The sequence below is a fragment of the Balaenoptera musculus genome, chromosome 20 (assembly GCF_009873245.2).
Source record: "Balaenoptera musculus isolate JJ_BM4_2016_0621 chromosome 20, mBalMus1.pri.v3, whole genome shotgun sequence".
Taxonomy (NCBI): domain Eukaryota; kingdom Metazoa; phylum Chordata; class Mammalia; order Artiodactyla; family Balaenopteridae; genus Balaenoptera; species Balaenoptera musculus.
The window spans coordinates 1,903,044-1,920,616 of NC_045804.1; the positions used below are offsets into that span (position 1 = coordinate 1,903,044).

The 17,573-nt window shown below is 52.0% G+C and overlaps 2 protein-coding genes across 9 annotated transcripts in view; one reads left to right on the forward strand and one right to left on the reverse strand.

The window, feature by feature from the left end:
• The window catches only part of ARSG (arylsulfatase G), a 118,262-nt gene extending 109,968 nt beyond the window's left edge, over positions 1 to 8,294 (forward strand). For all 7 annotated transcript variants that reach the window (XM_036837987.1, XM_036837992.1, XM_036837993.1 and 4 more), the window contains one exon: positions 7,346 to 8,294. In XM_036837987.1, coding sequence (XP_036693882.1) covers positions 7,346 to 7,620 — 275 coding nt within the window. In that variant the 3' untranslated portion in view covers positions 7,621 to 8,294. The remainder of the gene's footprint in view (positions 1 to 7,345) is intronic.
• An 85-nt stretch (positions 8,295 to 8,379) lies between these two features.
• WIPI1 (WD repeat domain, phosphoinositide interacting 1) overlaps positions 8,380 to 17,573 on the reverse strand; it is a 30,287-nt gene continuing 21,093 nt past the window's right edge. Inside the window, exons 9-13 of one of the 2 annotated variants that reach the window (XM_036837995.1) lie at positions 13,733 to 13,897; positions 12,826 to 12,933; positions 12,089 to 12,207; positions 11,564 to 11,664; positions 8,689 to 8,877 (exon numbers count right to left, since the gene is read on the reverse strand). In XM_036837995.1, coding sequence (XP_036693890.1) covers positions 8,830 to 8,877; positions 11,564 to 11,664; positions 12,089 to 12,207; positions 12,826 to 12,933; positions 13,733 to 13,897 — 541 coding nt within the window. In that variant the 3' untranslated portion in view covers positions 8,689 to 8,829. Of the gene's footprint in view, positions 8,878 to 11,563; positions 11,665 to 12,088; positions 12,208 to 12,825; positions 12,934 to 13,732; positions 13,898 to 17,573 lie in introns of both variants that reach the window. The other variant, XM_036837994.1, reaches the window with a different exon arrangement.

Below are 17,573 nucleotides of genomic sequence, written 5' to 3' on the forward strand. Positions count from 1 at the left end.
AGCTGGGTAGGATATGGAGAACTCCAGTATTTACCACATTCTGCCATATATGCCAGTTATTTAAGTACATCTTTTATTTCTTCTAGTAGCTTTAAGCTCTCTAAACTCAGCCTCTGTAAGCTCTTTAATCGTTGTTGTCTTGACATGCTTGGCACAGAATCTTGCATCTGGTAGGAACCCTAACACTTTTTTTTAATGAATGAAAAACAAGCTCCCCCCAGCGCCCCACACCCCCCCAAAAAAAACCCTCACCCAAATCTGGGATCTGATGTGGATTCCAATTTGATTCAGTTATTTATTCTTTTTAACTCAATTTCTTTTTTTTAAATGAATTTATTTATTTATGTATTTATTTAATTTATTTATTTTTGGCTGTGTTGAGTCTTCGTTTCTGCGCGCAGGCTTTCTCTAGTTGCGGCGAGCGGGGGCCACTCTTCGTTGCCGTGTGCGGGCTTCTCATAGGGGTGGCTTCTCTTGTGGCGGAGCACGGGCTCTAAACACACGGGCTTCAGTAGTTGTGGCTCTCGGTCTCTAGAGCGCAGGCTCAGTAGTTGCGGCGCACGGGCTTAGTTTCTCCGCAGCATGTGGGATCTTCCCAGACCAGGGCCCGAACCTGTGTCCCCTGCGTTGGCAGGCGGATTCTTAACCACTGTGCCACCAGGGAAGTCCTGATTCACTTATTTAAGGTTAGAGCTTTCCAAAGAATTATATAATAAAGAAGAAAAATTTATTTGCCCTGAGGGTGAATAAGTGACCCCAAAGAAAATGTGGCATAAAAACCAAACAAGTTCTTTGAGTTCATCACTTGAAGGATATTAAAAATGCCACAAGAATCTTCGACTTTCCAAGACCTAAAGTGCAAACCAGTGAGATGTTTGTTATTCTTTCAGATGGAAAGTGTCTAGATTACAGCCCTTACATTACTCTGTCTCAGAGGTATGGTCTCTCCAGGCTGAGTTAATTTCAGAAGTCATAACCCAGCCAGAAAGCCCTTGTCTTCACGGTGCTGGGATCATAAACGCTACTATGAAGTAATAGGACTGTTTGAAATGATCACAGTCAGACAGGAATCATGATACCCAGGGGAGGTCTGTTCTTCTGAGGCATCACCAAACTCCCAGGAAAGTTAGCAAGGGAAGAATGGAAATCTCAACAGATGGGAGGCGAATAGGATGAAATAGGATGAAGCCTGGATGTGCTCTGATTCCTCCTTTCCCCCATCCCCGTCCCTGAAAATCTGCGTGCTAATTACATAAAACTGCTTTGGGATAAGTGAGGTGAACTGACATCTACTCCATTAGATCAGAGAAAGATGTGTGTGTCCCTCTATGAGGAGGGTGTGATTTTTGGGGTCGTGAACTAGGAGCAGCTTTAAAAGGCAGCTAGTCTGTTTTGGTGTGTGGCCTAGAATTAAGTGATCTTATTGTTTTTTCCTTTTTCAAAAGAGTAATTGAGGAAAACTTTACACACAGTGAAAGCCACAAACCTAAACGGCATGATTTGATGAGTTATTATAAATGTATATACTTGCATAAGGACCCTCTTAATGCTGTGAATTACATCGATTGGTTTTCAGATGTTAGGTCAACTTTACATTCCTGGATAAATTCAGTTGTGATGTATTCTTCTTTTTATATATTGATGGATTTGATTTGCCGAGATTTTGTCTGTAATTTTCCTTTCCTGCAATGTCTGTGTCGGGGTTAGGTATCAGGGTTTTGCTAACCTTGGGAAATTAGTTGGGAAGTGTTCCTTTCTCTGTTTTCTGGAAGGGGCTATAGGAGATTGGTATTATTTCTTTCATGTCTGATTGAATTCATCTGTGAAACTCTTTGGACCTGGAGGTTTCTTGATGGAAAAGTTCTTGGTTATCAATTTAATTTCTTTAATAGGTATAGGGCTATTCAGATTTTTAATTTCTTCTTGTATCAGCTTTGGTAAGTTGTTAAAATAATTTGTCCATTTCATCTGAGTTGTCAAATTTACTGGCCTAAAATTGTTCATAATATTCCCTCATTATCCTTTTAATTAATCTTTAATGAAGCAACTTTTATCTCTGTTAATTTCCTTTATCGTTTTCTATGTCATGATTCCTGCTTTTATTTCCATTCCTTCTTTACTTACTTTACTCTCCTTATTCTAGTTTACTAAAGAGGACATTTATATAATTAATTTTAAACCTTTCTCATGTTCAAATATAAGCGTTTATAGCTACAGTTTTCCCTTTAAGCATTGCTTTATCTGTATCTCCCAAATTCTGTGTTTTACTTTCATTATCTAGTTGGAAATATTTTCTAGTATCTTGTCTAATTTCTTCCTTGACTCATAGGTCATTTAGAAAGCTGTTGCTTAATTTCCAAATTTTGGGGGCCTTTTTTAGCTCTCTTATCTTTGTCATTTCTAATTTAATTTTATTGTGATCAGAAAACATACTCTGGAAGTTTTCAATCTTTTGAAACTTACTGAGACTTATTTTATGGCCCTGCAGATGGTCTGTCTAGGTGAACATACCATGTGGAAGTGAAGCAAATGTGTATTCTGCAGTTCTTGTGTATAATGTTCCATAAATTTCAATCAGGTGGAGGTGTTGATAGTTGTTTAGATCATCTATATCCCTCCCGGCTTTTTGTCTAGCTGTTCTATCAATTATTGAGAGAAGCGTTTTAAAAATCTCCATTTAGGATGTAGATTGTCTATATTTCCCTTTAGTTTTGTCTTCCTTAAAAACTGACTCTTGATCCTTGTGAAATATCCCTCGTTATCTTGGTACTCCATATCGTGAAGTATGTTTTGTCTAATGTTAACATAGCCACTCCAGTTTCCTGTGCTTACTGTTTGTGTGATATATCTATTTTGTTCCTTTCAACTCAACTGCTTTTATATTTAAAATGCATCTCTGTAGGCAGGAAAGAAAGGAATCTTGCTTTTTCACCCAGTTTGATCAGGCTCTGCTTTTTAACTGGAGAGTTTTGACCATTTGCTTTTCTCTATATAAGATCATTTCATCAACAAATAGAGGTGGTTTCACTCTTTCCTCCCCAGTCTGCATGCCTTCTGCTTCTGGGTCTTGCCTAATTTCTCTGGCTAGAACCTCCAGTACAATGTTGAATAAAAGTGGTGACAGTGGACATTCATGTCTTGTTCTTGATCTTAGGGAGAAAGCTTTCAGTCTTCCCTCACTAAGTATGATGTTAGCTCTGGGTTTCCCACAGATAATTTTTTTTTATAGAGTTTTTTTTTTAATTATTTGCTTTATTTATTTATTGTTATTTTTAAATTTTTATTTACTTATTTATTTATCCATTTATGGCTGTGTTGGGTCTTCGTTTCTGTGCGAAGGCTTTCTCTAGTTGCGGCAAGTGGGGGCCACTCTTCATCACGGTGCGCGGGCCTCTCACTATCACGGCCTCTCTCGTTGCGGAGCACAGGCTCCAGACGCGCAGGCTCAGTAGTTGTGGCTCACGGGCCTAGTTGCTCCGCGGCATGTGGGATCTTCCCAGACCAGGGCTCGAACCCGTGTCCCCTGCATTAGCAGGCAGATTCTCAACCACTGCGCCACCAGGGAAGCCCCTCACAGATAATTTTTATCAGGTTGAGGAAGTTCCTTTTTATTCCTAGTTTCTTGAGTGTTTATATCATGACAGAGTGTGGGATTTTGTCAAATGCTTTTTCTGCATCTATTGAGATGATCATTTTTTTGTCTTTTGTTCTATGAATATACATTGCTTTACACTGACTGATTTTCATATGTTGAACCAACCTTGCATCCGTGGGATAAATCCCACTTGGACATGGTGTATAACCCTTTTTATATGCTGCTGAAATCAGTTTGCTAGTATTTACCGAGGTTTTTTTGTATCTCTATTGTCTGCAAGCCAGGGAAGAGAACCCTCGCCAGAAACCAAATTTTCAAGAACCTTGATCTTGGACTTGTAGCCTCCAGAACTGTGAGAAGATAAATTTCTATTATTTAAGCCACCCAGTCTATGGTATTTTGTTATGGCAGCCTAGGCTGACTAAAATAGCATTTTAAGGCTTCTCCACGTCTTTTCATGGCTTGAGCTTATTTGTTTTCAATGCTGAATAAAATATTCTCTTGCCTGGATGTACCACAGTTTATTTATGCATTCACCCACTGAAGAAAGTCTTGCTTGCTTCCAAGTTTTCACAATTATGAGTAAACCGTTTTGACAGTTATGCTGTAAACATCCACGTGGGGGTCTTTTTGTGGACATAAACTCATTTGAGTAAATAACAAGAAGTGTGACTGCTAGATCGTTCGGTTAGAGTGTATTTATTTTGTAAGAAACCACCCAGGTGTCTTGCAAGGTCGTGGCACTGTTCCGCATCCCCCGCAGCAGTGAACGACAGTTCCTGCTGCCCCACAGCCTCACCGGCGTTTGGTGTCGCCACTGTTTGTCGTTTTGGCCACTCTAATAGGTGTGTCGTGGGGTCTTATTCAGTTTGCAACCACTGATGACGTACAGCGTTGCGCACCCTTGCATATGCTTGTCCGCTAACTGCGTGTCTCCTTGGGTGAGGTGCCGTTCAGGTTCTCCTTCTCACCATCCTGATTGTTGAGATCGAAGAGTCCTTTGTGTATTTTGGATAACAGCCCTTTATCAGATATGCCTTGTGAAAAAATGTTCTTCTCGTCTGTGGCTTGACTTCTTGTTCTCTTGACAGGGTCTTTCTCAGGGTCTCTGAGCTTCCTTGATCTGCGGTTTGGTGTCTGACATGAATTTGGAGGAAATCTCAGTCATTATAGTTGCATAGATTTCTTCTGTTCCTTTCACTCATTCTTCTCTTTCTAGGGTTCCCGTTACACTTTTTGTAGTTTCCTCACAGTTCTTGGATATTCTGCTCTGCGTTTTGCAGATTTTTTTCCCTCTTTGCTTTTCAACTTTGGAAGCTTCTTTTGAGATACCCTCAAGCTCAGAGATTCTGTCCTCAGCCGTGGAATCTACGAACGAGCCCATCAAAGGTATTCTTATTCTTATTTCTGTTACAGTGTTTTTGATCACTGGTGTTTATTTTTTTCTTTTTTCTTAGGATTTTCATCTAAAAGATGACTCCCACCCCCCCCCATGGGGTTTTTAACTCTTAGACTCACCCACACTGAACCTCCTGCCATTTGTTAATCACAGTTCGGGTTTTCCTACCAGGGCACTGGTTCCCAGAGGTGCCTGCTTGTGGGTTTCTGCTCTGGTATGTTGTGATTCTCTGTATTCACCTGTCTGTCTCCAGTTTGGGGGGCAGAGGTTTGCCCTGTGACCTCACTTCTCTGATGGATCTAAGAAGAGTCACTGACTTTTTAGTTTTGTTCAGCTTTTTACTTGTTAGGATGGAGGGCTGACTTCCAAAGCTCCAAATGCTGGACCAGAAACTAGAAGTTTCCTATTGAGTCGTTTTTAAAAACTGGACATTGTGTGTGATGCATTGTAGAGATTCTGACTTTCAGTCTGAGGAGTGTTGACTTTGGTTCTCACGGGCAGTTAATTACTGCCTAATCCCCTTAAACTTGAGGAGGCTTGATTTTATGCTTTGTCAGAACTGGGCTCTGTTGGATTTTATCCTTAATCTTAGGTAAACGCCTTCATTCCGGGATACAGTCTTTACTCCTAGCATGAACCTTTTGGGACTTCAATGGAAAATATGAAGTGTTTATCAAGCCTTTCTAACTTAACAGAATTCACGCTCTAAATTCTACCTTCTCTGCACTGGGTAGCACAGAAATGCGTGCTGGGCTCTTCAGACTTGTAGCTGTTGCTAGAATCTGTGCATGCCCAGCTCAGGGGTCAGCCAAGGTTTTGAAGGGAGTTTATTTGCAGATCTTAAGCCTTCCCCTCTCCGGCTCTCTCCTTCCCAGGATTTTGCCCACCAATTTTCATCCGTGGTGGCAGCTCTGAACTCTGTCCCCTGACACCTCATGCCAAAGAGACCGCAGCCCCCTCCTGGGGCTTTAGCTGCTCCACGCTGCTCTGACTGGGTGGGTAGGGGGTTGTCCCCAGGGGAAAACACTTAAACACAGACCCCGCCCCGTGCGGCCTCCTGCTTTCAAAAATCAAATTCCTTTCTGCCTGCATGGATGATTTTCTGGTGCCTTCAATTGGTTGGGTTTTTTCCGTATGTTGCCCAGAACTTAAAATTGTCGTCTATGGGAGGATGAGTTTTATGTGAGCTACTCCACTATTCCCTTAAGTGGAAGCCTTTAATTTTTATAAGAGGAGTCAGTCCCCACCTTCGCTTGACTGATTGCCAGAGCTCACGTCGCCTCTGTTTATTGGCGAAGAAGAAGAGCCAACTTCAGCTCCAAACACTAGACAACGACTCTCTCTCTGTTGGGCAAACTGAAACCCATCCCAGGAGGAGAAGCAATACCAGAGGGCTTCCTGAAGGCGGCGTGATCTACCCATTCTTCCCTCTCAGTGTTTCACACTTTATGTTTCTGTTCAGATTGGCCCAGAGTGAAAGCTGCGTCCTCCCGTGGTGTGACTGTGGCTCCTCCGTGGAGATTTGCTTTTACTGAGTTGCACTTGGGCTTCAGGCTCTCAGCTTGTAGCGGGGGGTGGGATAGAAAGTTGTCAGCTGGACCGTCCTCATCACACAGCTGTGCTTTTCGTAAGGATGCTGTCGAGCGTTCCATCCCACAGGGTCCCCTGTAGGAGGGGCCGGTGGAAAAAATTCTCTCACCCCTCAGGGCTCTGCTTCCCCCTGAGCGGCTGGTGAACGTCTACCTTGTTCACGTTTCCCTGCTAAGGGGACCAGAGGCAAAGGAAATGTTCAGGATTGCCTGTGTGTCCCAGGGCTGTCCTCTGCCTGAATTCCTTTTGTTGATATAATTATATTGTATTTATTCCTGTCAGAAGTCTTAACTACTTTTAGTACGGAAAAGGGGGGGAAAAAAAGTCATCTGAATCATTAACAGCCAAGGAGGCGGCCATCGCTCCAAACGTTTTCGTCACCCGTCTTCGGGGACCGCCGTAACAGCCAGATTCTAACTCAGACAAGAAGCTGAACCGCAGCCTAAAGGGAAACGACTTCCCTGGCCTCCCTGCCTAATTTGCCAAATTGAGTGTCCTGTGGACTCAAGAAATCAATTTTCAAAAGACACATTTACTCCCAGAGGGTAGAGGGGACAGATACTTGAGTCAGTGTCTTAGCGGCTCTGAGGCAAGTCCCAGGAGCAGGTCCAGATGGTTCTGGATGATGGAGCATTACGGATGCTCGAGGCAGTTGCTCTGGCAGGGAGCGCGGTCGCTGCAACACTGGAGTCCTGCTGTGTTTGCACTCGCTTGTAATCTGGCGCTGGGCTTGACGGGGTCTCTGTTGTCACCCGCTCCAGGTGGGGCCAGAGCCTGCGATGGCAGCGTCGGGCCCGAGTGGCACCACGAGCCCCCCCTCATCTTTAACCTGGATGGTGATGTCGCAGAAGCCGTGCCTCTGGAGCGGGGCAGCGCCGAGTACCAGAGGGTGCTGCCCGAGGTCAGAGCGGCTCTCTCGGGGGTCCTTGAAGACATTGCCGGCGACAACATCTCCCGGGCGGATTACAGTCAGGACCCTTCCGTGGCTCCCTGCTGTAATCCCCACCAAACCGCCTGCCGCTGCCAGGCCGCGTGACGGAAATACCGGGAAGCGAGACGGGCGGGCTCGCATCCCGACTGCGGTTTTGCCTACTTCGCAGTGATGTGTGCTTTAAAAATGAGGCTCAGAAGTTTGTTTTGAAGCCACCACTCCGTGTCCCCCCCCCCCCCGCCCCGTCCCTTCCGCGTGCCGGCTTGAGGGCATGCCGAGCCCGAGCTGTAAGAAAAGGCACCTGGGCTTTGGAGTCAGGAGTCAGACCAGGTCCAAGCCCCAGCTTTTGAACTTGGGCAATTATTTAACCTAACCCGCAGGCTGATCTTGAGGATGAAACGGGTGATACGTGAAAGCGCCTGCCTGGCACGTGACGTGACACCGAGCAGGCACTCGATACGTTTTAGTTGCCGTTTTGTTTTACACGCGCCCAGTTCTGCCGGTCGTTTGAACAGAGGCGCATCACGGCTGGTGTCCAGAGCAGCACCTCGTTGTCTCCCGCAGGCGCACAGATCTCCTGGGAGCTCGTGACCGTGCGCGCTCTGACCAGGTGGGCTGGGGGGCCTGAGGGGCTCCGTGTCTGGGAAGCTCCCCAGGGGGTGCTCCCCTGAGCAGCACGGGGGGTGCAGACCTGACAAGGTGAGAGCTGCTTCCAGGTCACGAGCAGCAGGGCCCACAGAAGTCCGCGGCCCTCCCCACCTGCCACCACCCCGTGCGACAGGTCAAACGGCCGTATTTTAAAGATTTTAGGGGTGCTTCCTGCTTTCTGAAACCACAAAGAAGTAAAGTTTTAAAGCGTCAAAAGAGATTGCCATGGTTTTATTATCAGTGTCCTAAATGGGACTGAAAGGTCATAAATGATTTATTCCAATCACTGCAAAAACCTCTTGCCTGGCTAAAATAGCCTCTCTATGGCGTATACAAGAAATACCGTTCAGAGAGATTCTCCTGTAAGTACATTTTTACGCAGCGTACGCTTTCGAAAGGATGCTCTTTGTAATATAAAACCAGGGTTATAGACCAAGACGGTTCGTCCACGTGGACGCTCTGGCTGGGACACACTTGCAACAACGGCAGGACGTGGGTTCGCAGCAGCTCCCGTACCCACCGGCCGCGGGGGCTGAGAAGAGCCTGCTGGGCAGCAAGCCGCGTCCCCGGTTCCTGACCCCCCATTCTGCTCACACAACCGCACGCCTTGCATCCGCCTTCCCCGGCGTCTCCAAAACCGCCTGGCAGGGGCGGTCTTGCTGCTCATCAGGACTGCTTCGTTTTGCCCTTCTGATCGCCGCGGCACAAGATTATCTACCGAAATCAAAACAGAACGGCCTTACTCTTTCCGGGAAGGGGCTGGCGGGCAGGCTGCACCGCCAGCAGACCTGTGCCCACGCGGGGGCGGCGGGGGCAGGCCGGGCCCGGCACAGCTTTCCCGCCTGTGTCCACAGGCCGACCCTCGCGTGTGGTCACGGAAGAGTCACCCGTCTTCTTTAGGTGTAGACGAGGTGGCACAGTTTCCGAAAATACTTTTTGTGAAAATATATGTGTGTATTGATATGTTTATGGGTTGCTTTTTGTTTTTTATTTTTTTTAAGGCTCATCTTACTTGTAAACACAGACTGCTAAATCACCATGAAAATGTCAGTAAATACCCTTGGTCCCAAGAGTAAGACGAATGTCAGAATATATGCAGACTTGTCAAGGTTGGCTTGTTACTGAAACCAAAGCTACTCCCTTCCTGAATACAGCATCTTTCTAAGGGACCAGAAATGATCAATTCTGTTTTCTCTCATTGTGCTTGGAGCAAAGTAAATCCCGAGGAGACGAGAGGGATCATACCCAGGTTAGTGTCAGTGTATTTGAAAAAGAAGACCAGCAGTGATGACCCAGCGAGCCCCTCCGGAGATTATCCGAGCAAACCTAGGCTCGTGTCCGGGAGAAGCTGGGACCCCAAGATCCGTCAGGATCCCGGAAGGTGTTAAGGAATGTGGGGAGAGATGAGGATTCTGGACAGATGTTTGCAACAGGCATGACAGTTCAGAACCGAGGCAGAGAGAGGAAGTTGCTTAGCGTCTCCAGCGGACTCTTACTGCCAGTGAGGACATGACTAATATGGTCCCTCTTGCGAGAACATCCCAGGGGCACTCAGGCCCCTGATCCTTGTGCGCTGAGATGCAGAAGCCCACCCGCTACCCCATCGCTCTGCCTGCAGGCATGAGGGCAGGGCTGGGGTCTGATGGTCTCCGAGACCCCTACCACCGGCGCTGCACACGGGGGCTGCTCCGAAATCGCTAGGGCCTAGCGACCGTTCTGGGGAAGCTCGTTCAGTGATCGACACTCAATGGCAGGAAGCCTTCCTTCTACATAAATAAAAATCGACGCAGTTTAAACCGACTTCCACTCATTTGGTCCTTACGAGGGAGACAGGACGAATGGCTTGTACCAGGCTTCCTGGCACCGAATAAGCAAACAGGCCTTTCATTTTAGTGCTAGTTCTTAAGCGTCTCCAATTTTTTTTTTTTAACTCCAAATGATCTGCATGGTGTACGTATTATCTGATACAGGTTTTCTTTGGCAAGGGATCACCTTCTGAATGCCGATATCCAAATTCTGTAAATACAAGAGGTTTCGAGGTCTACTCTGATTACAGTTAAGTATCTAACAATCTAATAATCTTTTATAGCAGTCACAGACTTTTACCAAAATTGCTGATTCCATTAGATTCCACATGTATACCCACTGCATCTGACCTGCTCTGGTTCCCGGAAGATACAACTTCAGATAAATGACCACCAACTTTTGGGGGGCGGACAGAAAAGCTCCCGCTATAGCGAGTAGGGGCAAGAGAACCCAAAAGCAAAACAACTGGTCTCTTGGGAGGGCTACTGGGAGACGTTTTTAAATGTATAATTAGTATTTTTAAGAATGACTGCTTTCCACCCCTAAAATGTAAACTTTACTGGTTGGCACTGTATTTGACAACCTATTAAAAGCCAGAAATGCCAATCTTAAGCTGCAACCCACAGAGCCCTTTGGAAAGTCAGGAACACGGCCCTGCAGTCCTGCACGAAGGGTCCCACAGCAGCTTTTGTTTTTCTTTTACTAGACTTACTAGATTGTCCTATGGATCTCTGCAAGAGAGAAGCCAGACCTGCACTCCATCCTTTGGCAAATGGAATCCAACTGACCCAAAATCATGACCAAGAGAAAACACTGCAGCCCAAGATCTATGCCCAATGGCTACTTCTCTCTGCTTCCAGGAGGGACAGTCAGCTGACTCTCCAAGCCTTGGCCTAAACACTGCTTCCGTCTTGAAACGACTTCAAGTGGACCGTCTGGGCTGTTTTCCGACTGAAGCTCCTAAGAGGGGTCCCTATGTTGCCCTGAACGGAAGCTTGAAGAATCAGAAGCAGGGGGACAAGCTTCTCTCCACCCCAGGCTGCTGAGAGGAGGCACGCCCAGCGCCCGGCTAAGCCTGGGCGCTCGCTGCCAGGAGGGCTGAAGCAGGACGCTGGCGAGCCCGGCCAGAGGTGCCCGGGGGGCTTCCCACCGCCGCTCCGCTCTCCGAGTGGCTGCTAAGTAACAGGGGTCGGTCCCGCCAGAGCCGGAGGAGGGCGAGCGCCCAGCCCTGTCGGAGCGTCACCTTCAGCATCACAAGAGCAGCGATACTCTGCTCAGAGCACCTCAGGAACCGCGGGAAACTAAGAGCTTAGGCGGACAAGTTTCTCCCTGTGAGCAGCAGAGAGAGTGCCAAAGAAGCAAAGGCAAGGGGTCCGGGCCTTTGAACGCGGGGAGGCCGCCAAGGCTCCCTGGGCGAGTACGTGGATATCCTACCACTGTCGGGGGGGCTAGTCTGGGGCGCTGAGGCTTCCCGGGTGTTAGGGGAGGAGCAGCTGTTACAGACGGGACAGCAGGGAAAGGACTCGGCCCGCGCACAGGCGCGGCTTCTGTCTACGCGCGCGGACTGGCGCCCTTAGGGGTTCCCGACGCTCACAGGCGGGAACTCGTTCTCGTCATCGAGACACACCGGCCCCGCCGCAAACTCGTGTTCGGGGATGACCTCTCCTCGGAGCGCCCCGCCATCCTCAGAATAACCTGGAAACCAACAGTGAGACGTGAGAGAAGCCACGGGGTCTGTTCTTAGGCCGCGACCCCGGGGCCGGGCCTCAGCAAAGCGAGCACCCGGGGACCCGCGGGACAGACTGTGCTTCCGACGAGTCCGAATCCTCACCGTTTATGGCCCGAAGCCCCTGGGCGGCTGGTCTCCTCCACCCGCCCGCCCCCGGCTCCTCCAACTTTCCACCTGATTACAAACCGTCCAGGAGGCAAAGGGTTCCCACTACTTGTTGGGGAGGCGACCACTGGGGGCTCTGCCGGCCCTGTTCTGGGACCCGCGTTTAAGGCTATGCCCACGGCCTCATCTGGAGGAGACACGTGGTTCGGGGGAGCGCTCCGTCCACAGGCAGTGGTGACGGGAGAAGAGGGTCACTGTCACACAGGTTCCCCCGTGCCCACTCACCTGGCACCGTGGAGGCTGCAGATGGGCTTGGTCTGGCTACAGTTGCTGCATAAGACTGAGGTAATGAAGGTCTGAGGTCATTTTCTTTATTCTCGTCGGCAGTTCCTGAGCCAAGCAAGCTAATTGCAGCGATGAAGGGCGGGAAGGAAGAGACAAAGAGATCACCTCACGCCCAGGACGCTTCCAACAGGCAGAGCACCCGGAAGCCCGTGCTGGGCCCCTGGAGTTCAGGGCATACACCTGTCAGTTCCCTGCCAGGTCAGCGTGGGCCAGCCTGACCTTCACCTGCCAATCACGGGATTTCTCATCTCTGGCGTTTAGTAAACCGAGATCGGTCCTGTGCTCCTCCTGGCACGCGCAGGCAGGGGCACCCGGGAGCCCCAGGTGAGGGGGCAGTGGCAGCTCAGGGCATCCTGTCCGCAGCAGGAGGTCGCCCTGCCCTTGGCCGCAGAGGTCAGGAGAACGTCTCAATTCAGTTTGGTACACGGCTCTGAGCGCCTGTTACGTCTGAGGGACCCCGGGAGGAGGAGGGCCCAGCAGGGAGATCCCATTTTGCATGCTATTGAGCCCCACGTGAGCCCAGCACCGAGCAGGGCCCCCTCTGGCTCTGCCCCTGGGCCCACCCCTGAAGGAGGAAGGGAAGCCAGAGCCCTGAGGCTGGTCGCTCTTCTGGGCTGAGGGGCGCACAACACAGCCGGCTCTTGAAAGGCCGGCTTTCTGAAAACTGGGCTCTTCACCTGTGGGTCTTGATTAAGACGCAGTCTCCTCCATCCTGAGGGTCCAAGTTGTAGATGTAAAGGTGTCCACTGGATGATGCCACCAGGAGCCTCGGCAGCTTCTGGATCCTAAGGGCCAAGAAGACATGTGCTGGGACGACAACGTACATGGCGGCAGACCCGTTTCCAGGGACAAAGCCCCCCCCCCCCACCCCCGGGAGCATCACCGGCGTCTTGTCCCGACATCCACGAACCCGCAGCCCGCTGACCCCCGAGTCTGGGTTTCTGGTGATTTCCTTGCGTTGTGTCCTAGGGATCTAGCTTGAGGATGACTTCTTGTCTTTGACCATAATTGTGTGGGTGAGACAAAAGGATATGCATACACCCTGCTGCTCTGCGAGGTTCCCCCGCCAACAAAAGCGTCCGCCTACCTGCCTTATGTGTGTCTCTGCCTTTAACAGCAGAAGGAAGGACGCAGGTGCAAAACTGGCCCCCATCTTTGCTGGCTAGTTTTACAAAATTTTTCAAATGTTCGGCTTTAATAAACACTTTTTAATGTCTTAGATAAAACACCTGTCGACCCCATAGGTATCTGGACCTAGACTTTGGAACTAGAGCCTTTTTACATAATTCCGTGAAAATGGGAACTGTCTTCAAGACAGTGTCACTGGAACGAGAGGGTTAAAATTCCCATGGCAGCTTCCAGCTCAGCTTCCCAGCCCCCGGAGAAAGGGTCCCACCGGACGGGAAAGCAGCTGGCCGGCCGCGGGGTGTGCCGCGGGTCCTGACCTTGTGTGCCCTTCTTGGCTCCCTTCTCTTGCCTTTCTTTTAAACCTGTGTGTGTGTGTGTCTGGGGCAAGTAAACCTGTGCTTTGGGGAAGCAAATCTGTAGTGGTTTGTGCCTGATGAGGGGTGGCGCTGCACGTACGTAGAGAGGGTGCAGATGTTCCTGTGCCCAGAGAAGCCCAGGCGCCCGGTGGCAAAGGCCCTGTCCTGGTTCATCATGTCGGACACCTGAGTGGGGAGGTAGTTGGTCGCAGCCATGAACATCTTTCCCACGTAGCTGGTCCAGGTCGAGGGCTCCTCTGGTTGGCTGGGGAGCAAGGCACAGGCGAGGGTGAGGCTGAGCCGCCCCCTGGCAGCCGTCCAACATCCCCGGCCCGACGCCGGGAGCCGCGCTCACCGCAGCGGGAAGGGACTGTGCCCTGGCATGACGTTCCGCCCACCCGAACGCTCGGGATGTGCCATTCCGGCCGTACCCAGAGGGCATCAAGGGCTTGTGTGTCCTTCGGAAGAGCCATTGCCCGGCCGTTAAGAGGCTCCCGGTGCGACGGCCTTCCTGCATTAAGCGAGCTCAATCTGGCCATCAGTCTGATTTCTAGGTCCCTGGAAGGGGGCTGGGCGGCGAGTGAGCTGGGATCGGTCCCTGCACTCTGCACCCTGTAACCTAAGCCCCGGCCTGTCCTGGGCCCACGGAAGAAAAGAACAGGCGGCCTGTTCTGGGCCCACGGAAGAAAAGAACAGGCCGATCTCAGCGTCGAGGCCTCCCAGCCAGACTGCGTGGGAAGCAAACCTCCGGGCACAATGCTTGGACAGGTGTTTGGTTACAGCCCTCGAGCCACCTGGGTGGGTGCTGGCAACGCACAAAGGTGGGGGGAATTCAGAGGGACCCGGTGTGCCCCCTGCAGTCCCCGCGCCCCGTCCTGGGGTCTCTGGCAGACAAGGGGGACGGCTCTGTGGTGAGACGCGGGTGGGCAGGGTGGACACTCGCCTCTGAGCCGAGCGGCCCGGCGACGACCAGGGTGGCCGCGTGCGCCCCAGGCACCCCGGCCGAGAGGCCGCTTGTCCGGGGGAACGCATCCTGGCGAGGGACACGGCCCGCAGCTCCGAAGCCCTGGGGCTTGTTCCTCCCTGTGGCCACCTGGACAAACCTCCCTGGGCCTCGAGGGTCTCGTCTGGGGGCGACGGGCGCTTCCAGGCTCCCGCCGTCCCCCTCACCTCCTGAGCGTCGTGGGACACACCTGCGCGGCTTGCCCTGGCGCGCTGCGCCGAGGGTGGGGTGTCACCGGGAGGTACCGACCACACCCAGGTCCTGCATCCGAGGCGGGGCGCAGCACAGATGTAGAAGGGAGGAGGCGTGAGCGCCCCAGGACAGGGCCCAGGCCGGGCGACTCCCAGACCGCAGAGGGGGGAGGGGTGGAGGGCGCTCCTTCCCCCCTCACATCCCGCCGTCCTCACTGGGGACGACGGGGACCATCAGGGTCCCCTGCCCGTGAGAACTAAAGCGGCAGTGCAGCGTGGGGCTGGTGCATGGCGAGTGCTCTCGCATAAGACGGGGTCTCTGGGGCTGGCGGGACTGAAGAGGCTTGGCGGGTGGTCGCCGGGCTGGGCCCCGAGGCAGATCTGTCTCCGAGCGGGGTGGGGGAAGCAGGAGGAGGGCCCATCAGAGGCTCCGGACACGCGTCCAAGAGTCAGGGCCACACTGGGCCGGCCCAGGGGGCAGAGGCAGGGAGGCCTCAGCTCAGGCAAGGTGCGGCAAGAAAAGCCTCGATAGCATACGGCGCTTGCTGTTCTTTCTGACTCACTTCGCTTAGTCTGACCATCTATAGCAATCTAAACTGCGACCCAGATGAACTCATCTACAACACAGAAACAGATTCACAGACACAGAGAAGAGGCTGGTGGTTGCCGACGGGGAGGGGTGGGCAAGGGATGGGGTGGGAGGGTGGGATGAGCAGAGGCAAACTCTTGTGTACAGGATGGAGAAACAGCAAGGCCCTACTGTAGAGCACAGAGGACTGCATTCCACATCCTGGGATGAACCAGAAGGGAAAAGAATATGAGAAAGAATGTGTGTGTGTGTGTGTGTGTGTGTGTGTAACTAAATCACTGTGCTGTACAGCAGACATTAACACAGCATGGTAAATCAGCTCCACTTCGGGACTTCCCTGGTGGTCCAGTGGTAAAGAATCCGCCTTCCAATGCAGCGGACGCGGGTTCGATCCCTGGTCGGGGAACTAAGATCCCACATGCCGCGGGGCAACTAAGCCCACGTGCCGCAAATTACAGAGCCCATGTGTTCTGGAGCCCGTGCGCCGCAGCGGAAGATCCCGCGTGCCGCAACTAAGACCCGATGCAGCCAAAAATCAAAGAACCAAAGAAACACTATACTTCAACGTGTGTTTGATATCTCTATAGTGATTGAGAAAACAATAATGCAGATTAAATTTTTAAGTGTGTTGTGTCTGTAGCCATTAGTTGTGAATGCCAAAGACAAAGAAATATTCCTGTAGTTGTTTGGGAAAAGGGAGGGAGGGAGGGAGGGAGGGAAGGAAGGAAGGAAGGCAGGCCTTGAACGCCAGGCTGGAGGATCTGGGACTTTACTCCTGAGGGCAAAGGGGAATGAAGGTGTCTGAGGACGCAGGGCATGATCCAAGGATTAGTCCAGCAAGAAGACGTATGACGGTCAGAAGAGGCTACAGGGAGCGAGACCAAGGAAGGGAGGCCCGGGTCAGGGCGGTGGCCAGAGAGGTGGGAGCGAGGCAGAGGCAGAGGCATCTCGTGCGGGACGAGTCGTCGCTTCATGGACGGGGCGGGCTGGGGGGATGTGGAGAGTGACGGAAGGTGTGTTCCTGGTGACCTGAGACGGACAGAAGCAGGTGAGCCTGGAGGCGGAAGTGAGCCCAAGTGGCCACTTCCCACCTTAAGCACCAATAAGAGACTCGGATGGAGATGTGACCAAGGCAGCGGCGTGGGGTCCCTGGATCCCGGGACCCGGGGGTGGCGGGGCGTCCGGATGGTTCTGCCGCCACGGGGGCCCGAACCCAGCACGACTGAGGACGGACTAAAGCTCCGGCAGAGAGTGGGGCCTATGGTGTAGAGGCTGTCCGAGAAGGGATAGAAACGTCCAGAAGACAGATGACATCTATTTAAAAGCTTAGAGGGCGAGCAGCGTGCCGTGGGGCACGCACACACGGGGGCGGATGCCTGGAAGGGCTCCAGGCACAGTGAGGAGCGAGGGGGGGGCAGCATCTGGTGTTTCACGCCCCTGCGGGGCCAAGGTTCCAGAGAGGACGCGAGAGCAGCCCCTGGCCAGCGGCCGGAGCCAGGGCCCAACGGTCACTGGGTGCCCCGGGAGGGAGGCAGGGAGCTCCAGACGGTGTGGGACAGAGGCCGGCACCATGTCACACACACACAGACACACACACACACACACACACACACACAGAGACACAGAGACACACACAGAGACACAGAGACACATACACAGATACACAGATACACACACAGAGACACACACAGACACACACACACACACACACACACACACACAACGGGGGCCGGGTTCTGTATCTCCCTGAGCGGGTGGAAGGGCTCTTCCCGTGGAAGCCCCACTCGGGCGGGGGAGCCGGCCTCTCGTGGCACCAGGCGAGGCCCAGCAGAGGAGGCCACACCTGGGACACGGAGCTGAGCGTCGCCGGAGTCGCCTCCTGGCGGGGTGAGATGCAGCGCTTTCACGCGGACCCCGGGTATGGAGACGGAGGCCGGCTCCAGGCGAGACACGGAACTTCTCTGAACCCGTTCCCTCAGTCGTGAGGCTCCCAGCCCGCCTGCCTTCTGGAAACGCCTGGGCAGCGAGGGGCCGGAGAGTGTCGGGAGGCGCGGGACCCGGACAAGCGGCCCTGCTGCTGAGGCCACCACCGCCTTCTGGGCGTCCCTGAGCTCATCGCTAACACTTCACGTTTCCATTTCCTACAGCGACCCTAGAG